This window comes from Corvus brachyrhynchos, unplaced genomic scaffold, assembly GCF_000691975.1.
Source record: "Corvus brachyrhynchos isolate BGI_N302 unplaced genomic scaffold, ASM69197v1 scaffold148, whole genome shotgun sequence".
Taxonomy (NCBI): Eukaryota; Metazoa; Chordata; class Aves; order Passeriformes; family Corvidae; genus Corvus; species Corvus brachyrhynchos.
Genome location: NW_008239785.1, coordinates 2372592 through 2380298, shown reverse-complemented (window position 1 = coordinate 2380298; position 7707 = coordinate 2372592). Strand labels below are relative to the sequence as shown.

Below are 7707 nucleotides of genomic sequence, written 5' to 3'. Positions count from 1 at the left end.
CGCGCTTTGTGTCCCGCGTCCCGCGGGAAGCGATGCCACCGCCCAGAGCACCCCCGGCTCCCGCACCTCCTGGCTGCCGCTTGAAAAAACACCGCCCCCTCCAAACTATCTCGCTGAAAGAAAGGAAAATTCACGTCCAAGTCGGTTTGGTTGCTTTCAGCTGCTGAACAAAACGGGGTTGTTTCAGGCCTCGACTGGTGCCTCCTTTATATTCACCCTTTCTCACTTTAAACCCCTCGACTGGCTCCGGCAGGCTGGAATATTTTTTCCTGGCAAGGTTGCTTATTTCAGTCCTCTGGCAGGGTGGGGATGCTGGAGGCTTCTCTTTTCCAGGGGGTTTGAAAACTGTACTACATGTTTGTGCCTGGCAAAACAAATTAAAGAAGTGGACTGAGGGGCAGGGGAAGTGCCAGCTTTTTCCGGCCCTGAAGTGCCACCAGTACTGGGGGGAAGAAGGGAGCAGCTCTTCCAGTGCTTCCAACACGGAGCCCAGAGGAGGAGAAGCCAGGACAAGGAATTCCCTAATGCCTTCTGGTATTCGTGGCCCCCAATATCCCAAAGCTGAAAGGAAAGCCCTAATCTGCCTCTAAATTCCAACCCAGACACACCAAAGCTGTTCCCCCAGGGGTAACCCTACATTTTCCCAAGGGCAGCAACCTCCCTTCCCAGCACAAAGCACACACAGACCAAGGCAAGTGTCTGTCCCGAGCCCAGGCCTTATTTTGGGTTGAGATTGGCTGGATCAGGACTGGCTGCTGGAGTGCCTGGTGCTGAGGGGATCCAGGAGCTCACTGGGAAGCTGATAGGGTGCTCCTCATGTGCTGGGGAGAAGGCCAGGGCTGTGTCCTCGGGGCAAGAGGGATGGGATAGGCAGGAGTGGGTGCACCCAAAGCACCAAGCTGGAGGAGCCCCAGGCAGGGTCTGGAGGGGGATCTCTGTGCTGCTCCTGTCCCCAGCCTGTACCCAGGAGGACTCTGAAGCCACTTGGGCATCTTGGAGCATCTACAGGGCCAGGTGGAGACATGGCACAACCAGAGGCATCCTCCCTGTCCGCCCCAGGAGCTCCCTGCAGGGCCAGGAAAGGCTTTTCCCAGGGTTGGGAGCAGCTCCCAGGGCTCAGGACGCAAGGCTGAGCAAGGTTGAACTTGGAGAATCCAGAAGGGACCTGTATTTTCTTACCAGCTAATTATCATACTTGTGTCACATAGGTGGTGTGTAACCATTGTCTCACTGAGGGTGGTTCATGCCTCAGTTTCCCCACAGGGAATTGCTGCACAGCTGTGGAAGTGGGTGAGAACTCCTGTGTCCTGGTACTGGTGTACAAGCAGGGCTGGGCTGGGGAAAGGAAACAAGGAGGCAAAAGGGCTTTTTTCTTCTCCATTTTTCTTTATTTATTATTATTATTTTTTTAATTTGTAAATAACTTTGCATGAAAAAAAGTTAAATTGCACAAGTATCTCTGTAGTTCTCCAACATAATCCCCAAAGCAGGAAAACAGAAGAAAAACAGTGAGTAAAAAGAAACATTGTCAATACAAACAACTACACCGACCCCAAAGCCCCTCCTAAGTGCTTTTGTAACCAAAACAGAATCTATTTACAATCTTCCATTTCTTTTGCCAAGTCTAAGACACACCACTACAATTCCAGCTTCTACTTGCTCCTACCTAATGGCTGCTCTACCTCTCACAGCCTACAGCAAAGGAGAGGCAAAGAATCCGGTTCTTGAGAGCTTCAAGTCAAATTTCAGCACCTCCCAAAATATTTCCAGGTTACCTTGCACTGACCCTGCCACGCTCTCGCCACACACTGAGCCAAAGGGCCGAAGCTTCTCTTGGTGTCAATCCTGATGTCTCTCTTGGCTGGATGGGACTTCATTTCCACTGCTGTCCCCAGAGCCTGTTGCACGCACAGTCTTTGGCCTGCGCTCCTGGATGGAGCCTGAATGTGGATTTCTTTCCTCCTCGGTCCCACCTGGGAGCGTTCGGTGTGGAGTGGCTCCATTGCCACCAGCTGAGGGCCAGGCCGTGGGGTTTTCCTTACGCTCGGAGCCTGATGGGAGAGCTGGAGAAGTGAAGAGCAACAGCCTCAGACCAAAAAAGCGGAGAGGGGCTATGTCAGCGGGTAAAAGAGAGGGTTCATGGTGCTCCAGACCCTTTGGCAACTGCAGCAAGGATTTTTTGGGTACAAAAAATACAAAAGCCAGTTTTGGGAGCACCCCGGTCCCTGCTGCTCCTCCTCTCCTGCCAAGGCCAGTTCCTGGATTCTTCACAAAACCTGTTGGTGCAGGAGTCCTCCCTTGTGTGGTCTTGTTTTACAGAACAGTGAACACAAAACCTTTAAACGGTGAAAATATAAAACAACTCTCAAACTGCATTTCCAGTCTTCCCCTCCCCCCTTAAGAAATTCTAGTGCTAAAAAATATAGATTTCTTTGAATATATAATATATAATAGATTATATAAAAACATCTAAAGAGGCACACTTGCTGAATTTATAAACCTTTTCTTCTTCCCTAGGCACAAGTCAGCTGGGATGTTGAACTTGGAGAATCCAGAAGGGACCTGTATTTTCTTACCAGCTAATTATCATACTGTACCTACCAACTGCACTGAGACAGAAAAAGGAAAGACAGAGAGAAACAGAGAGACAAAGAGGTGTGGAAATTGCACTTAAGTCTATCAAGTCTAAGCCACCAGGAATCTCAGGTCTTAGATGGGATTTTGCAGGTAATTTTAGCCCTGATGGAAAAGAACCCATCGTAATTCACATTTCTTTTATTAAAGTAAAATGTAAAAAAATAAGTAGTGTTAACTTCCTCCTCTTGAGAAAACTAGAGACTTCTGAGGTGCCCTTTAGAGACACAGCAGGCAGTTCCTGGGGTGGTGGGTTTTTTCTCTGGTGTTTCTGGGAATAACCTTACAATGAAGCTCATGGTAAAAGTCACCATGGGCATCTCTAGGAAATCTTGTCCCTTGTAAGTCCCAGCTTGGGGAGAGCATCCTACAAAAGTCTTACAAGAGGCGTGCCAGACTGCTCAGATTGATGACATCTGCCAGCAAAGAGGCATCGATGTCTTCAAACACCTGATCAATGTTGACACAGTTGGAGAGGTAATCGCTTGTCCCTTCATCCCAGGGGTGCTCCAAGAAAGTCGTGGCCATGAGGGTTTCATTAAAGTCCAGGCTGTACTGGTTGGATTCGGTGACGATCTGTTCCTGCCCCTGGGGACACTCCATGTGTTGCCCTTGTCCTGTCCAGTCCGGCTCGCATGTGACAGGGTTGATGGAAGCTGGGAGCTCCATATCCACCAGAGTGGAGAAATCTCCGTTGAGGTTGGTGTTAAAGACAGTTTCCCAATCAAAGACTCCTTTCAGCGATCCCAGCTCAGTCTGCTCCTCCTGGGTCATCAGGGCCGAGCTGGGAAGCCGGGACGCCTTGGCCGTGGGCAGGGGTGAGGGCTGCTTGCGCTTCTGCCCCGCTTTGGTACCCCCCGGGTTCCAGCTCTGGCTGCTGGTGGTTTCCTCAAACTCCTTGAGCAGCTGCTGTGATGCCACGTTGGCCTCGAGGACGTTGTTGGAGCTGCAGCAAGAAGTGGCCGGGCTGCCAACGTGCTGTGCTTCTTTCTGGACTCTTCCAGAGAAGGCCGGGTGGATCTGCACAGGAGACATCCTCCGCTTTTTGTAAGTCCCGTACTTGAGCCGGTTGGCATAGTAGGGGTCCAGCTTCCAAAATCCACCTTTCCCTGGCTCGTCTTTCTCCCGAGGAACCTTGATGAAGGACTTGTTCAAGGAGAGGTTGTGCCGGATGGAGTTCTGGAGCCAAAAGAGAAAGAAACCAAGGCTGAATGCTTGTCTGCTGCTGTGGGACCTACCTGCGTGGGGAGGCTGCTGGAGGTTTTCAGCAAGGACCTTGAAACAAAGCAGAACTGGCAACATCCAGACATCCAAGGCTACATGCCCAGCAGGAAATCCCTCAAACCCCTGAGTTTTCCCCCCTGAGTCTCCAGCAGAGTTTTCCTGCCTCCTGTCTCATCCAGCCAAAGGTGGCAGGAGCCAAGGGGTTCAAGGTAGGACTTGCCACCCAGGGGGAAGCTTTTGGGCAACTCTCCTTGGCTGGAAATTTGGGCCATGGGGCCTTGGATCATGCAGAGCACTGGGTGAAACTGGCTTGAATTGCTCTAGGCGTGGAGCTAGGCTGGAGGAGGTTGGATCCTCCTTCATTCCAAGGAGGAAGATGTGGGTGTCTATGCCCATGTTACAAGGCAGCACTGTGGGGTGGTGGCAACATCAGGGCCCTGCTGGCACCCCTGAGTTCATCTGTGTCTATTGTTAGTGTTGAGAGGAAAATATTTGGCCAAAACATAAGCACCGTGCCTTCCCCCAGCCACACTGGCACAAATCCGACGGGAGAACCCAGAAAGACACGTGGGCTGTTCCACCCTGTGTGTCTCCAGAGGTGCCTCCTGGCCCAGGGAAGCTCAGTGTGAAATCACTGCATCTTCATCAGCCACTGCTCAAAGAAGATGAGGGGGAAAAAAAAAAAGGGGAGGGGGGGAAAAAAAGAAAAGGAGGAGTTTCTGCTCCCGTCGAGCTGTTCTGAAACCCTGAATGTGCCTGGAGTGATGTGAATAATCAGAAAGGAAACTCAGTTATTGGGTAAATAACCCAGCGTTGGACTCCACAAAGCCAGGACTGTACTAAGAGATTGGATATGGTAGAGGTGGTGGGTTTTTTTTAATGTTGCCTGGATATCTTTATGCTTATTCATCCATAATCCGTAGTGCCGAATAGGAAAAACAAGGCTCAATTGCTTAGAGCTGTTGAAAAACATGCACACACACACACGCACACACACAACAAAACCCTCCTCTGGGCTGAAGCTCCTTGGGTTTGTTGGCTCCTCTCCAAAGCACTCAGCTCCCACAGGAATATATCCATCTCCCCCCCCAGACTATGGGTGGCATGACCTTTCCAGGCTGTCTTCACGTACGGGAATCGGGATAGGGGATGAGAGCACAGCCTCGAAAAGAAAGAAAAGGGGGGAAAAAAAGAAAAAGAAAGGAAGGGAAAAAAAAAAAGTGAAAAGAAACAAAAGATTTTTTAAAAGGAAGAAGAAAAAAGAGAAGAAAGAAGAAGGAGGAACACAGATATTCCCCCACACAATCCAGGCTGTGGTAACTCCAGTTTTACTGTGTAATGAAATTTTACAAGGATCAGAGACTTGAAAGCTGAATTCTCTGCTCCCCATCTCTCCTCCTCATCCCAAACTTCACTCAGCCCAGGCTGAATTATTACTCAGCCGGTCAACATATTTATCATTCCTCCCTGCAACAGTCCAGGGTACCCCCTGCATCTCTGCAGAGAGGGATTGAAAACCTTCTTTCTTTTTTTAATGAACACATTTAATTAAAAATGGTGTGAATGCCCAGCCATGAAGTGTGCAGGAGAAAGTCAACCTGCTGGCGCCCAGCTCCTGCTTCCAAATCACTTTCATAGGTCCCCTGAGTGTAAGAGGGGGACCAAGATGGCCTTGGAGGGGGACCAGGAAAGGTTCCCTTCCCTGTGATGGGCTTCAAGAGCCACTGGAGACCCACCTGCCTGGGGAGAAGGTAGGCAATGCCTGGGCTTTGCAGTGGGGCTCTCCAGCCCTGCTTGGATGGGCACTGCCATCAGGATTAGTGACACACTGCGGATTTGGGATGGGAACGACCCCAGCAGATGGTTGAGCCCCGCAGGGCCCTCCAGCCCTGCCACATCCTAGAAAACCTCACGTGCCAGAGGTCCCCTTGCATGATGGAGGAGGGTGGCGAGCCAAGGTGGCTGGGAAAAGCCCCTGGGCTCCAGGCTGCTCCCAAGCTGGTGAGCCTGGGGGCTGTCCCATCCCCGCCAGGGACATGCTCCTGCTAGCTGGGGACAGCAGCCCAAGTTAACCACTCTTGGTCTTCCCTCTGCAGATGTCACCAGCTCATCCCAGTGATGGAGCCTCCGTGGCCTGTCCCTGGGGCCAGGAGCCCAGTGCTCTGCCCTGCTTGGAGAGCAGCAGCATTTCTGCTCAGAACCTCCCCAGTGAGAGACTTGTCCAACAAGTGGCATCTCCATCCCTCTCCTGTTCCTCATCCTCAGCACCCAGGCACACTCGACCTGGCAACTTCTCCATGTGTGCTCAACCCCGAGGGACTCAGGACCCCACAAGAGCTCCAGGAATGTAGGGACAGAGAGGCCTTTGCCTTGAAGCCAAGAGGAGTCTCAGGTGCCAGGGGCCCAACCAGTACCACCCTGCTCCCAAAATGGTCCTGGGCTCTCGCCCAGAACGGCTCCTTCCCTCTGCCACCCCTGTGGCCGTGGCATTTGTGCCCAGCCAAGTTCTTTCCCATTCTGTCCCTTCCCCACTGGCGGCCTGTGCCGCTCTTTTCCTGGTGGGATCCAGCATCCCTGCAGGATCTTGTTTTGCAGGGTGGAGGCTGTGGAAAGCCCTGCTCAGCCCTGCAGGGAGAGCGGCCAAGGCTCCACATCTCCTACCTGCCAGGTGGGATCAGCGTGTCGGAAGTAGCAGAAGTTGTCAGTAATCCACTTGTAGATGGCAGAGAGGGTGATTTTGGGTTTATTGCTGGCTTCCATGGCCATGCAGATGAGAGTGGCGTAGGAGTAGGGTGGCTTGACGTGGGGGTTGGTCTTGTAGTCGATGTCCCCTGTGAGATGAGGGGGCATGGCCACGTCGTGGTGAGTGGTGGAGGAGGTGGAGGAGGAGACGGGCGTGCAGGGAGTGTGGCGTGTGCCCTTGCAGGCCGGGTCAGCAGCCAGGGGCGAGCACGGGGACTCAAAATCAACCAGGCTGAACAGACTCTCACTCATCATGTAACAGTCCTGGGGGTCCGAGCCAGAGTATAACTGGGGGAGGCCAGTCTGGGCCACTGTGAAGTCCCTCAGCCACATGAGGTCTGGCAGGCTGTCATCCAGGTCTTCCTCTACGCACTTCAATTTGCCCTTGGCTTTCAGCGCTCGGCTCGGCCACGCCATGCCTCCCTCAGTGCTCCCCGGGCTGCACGTGAAGGGGAGGGATGGGGCAGATCCTGCAATAACAACAGGGACAGGGGTGAGGTTCCCCAAGGTGCAGTCTCTCTCTGACAGCCCTGGGTGCTCCTGGAGCTGCTGGGTGAGACCCATCCCTGGCGTGCTGTGCAAGGGACCTGCAACACCTCCCCCGAGGGGCTTTAGCACCCTTGAACCTTGGGGAAATTCCCTCAAACTCCTACACCTCAGTGTCACCCACTGAGCTGCTGCCCAGCGAGCTCTTGGCTGAACAAAGAATTTTTAAAAACCAACAAAAACCCCCTCAAACAACCAAAATCCAGCCCTGCCATCCCAATAAGCGAGGTTGTTTCTTGGGGACACACATCTCTGGATACCTGGCACTCGCAGGACTAACGCTCAGCATTCAACACCAGGACAAAATACTTTAAAGTTTCCCCCCTCGCAGGCAGCTTCTCTCAGTTTGATGCTATTTCTGCTTTTACCTTCCCCTGGTACCCAGAAACAACTCAGGGGTGGGGTGGGGGAGCTGGCGGGGTCCCACCCCAAGCACATTCTCAGTCAGAGCAAGACGACAGCTTCAGACTTTGGGGAGTCCTGTGTAGGGGATGTGGATGTAAACCCGAAATCCCGAGTGTCTGGGCCAGGAGAGAGCGCCGGGAGGGCGCATGGCAGGAG

At 52.7% G+C, this 7707-nt stretch overlaps 1 protein-coding gene across 1 annotated transcript; it reads right to left on the bottom strand.

Annotated features, from left to right (window-relative positions):
• Positions 1–1381: 1381 nt before the first annotated feature.
• FOXJ1 (forkhead box J1) lies at positions 1382–7164 on the bottom strand. Its single transcript, XM_008640572.2, is given in 4 exon segments — positions 1382–3813; positions 6520–7026; positions 7029–7131; positions 7133–7164. Coding segments are annotated over 4 exon segments (1443 nt in total). The 3' UTR covers positions 1382–3012.
• Positions 7165–7707: the final 543 nt, after the last annotated feature.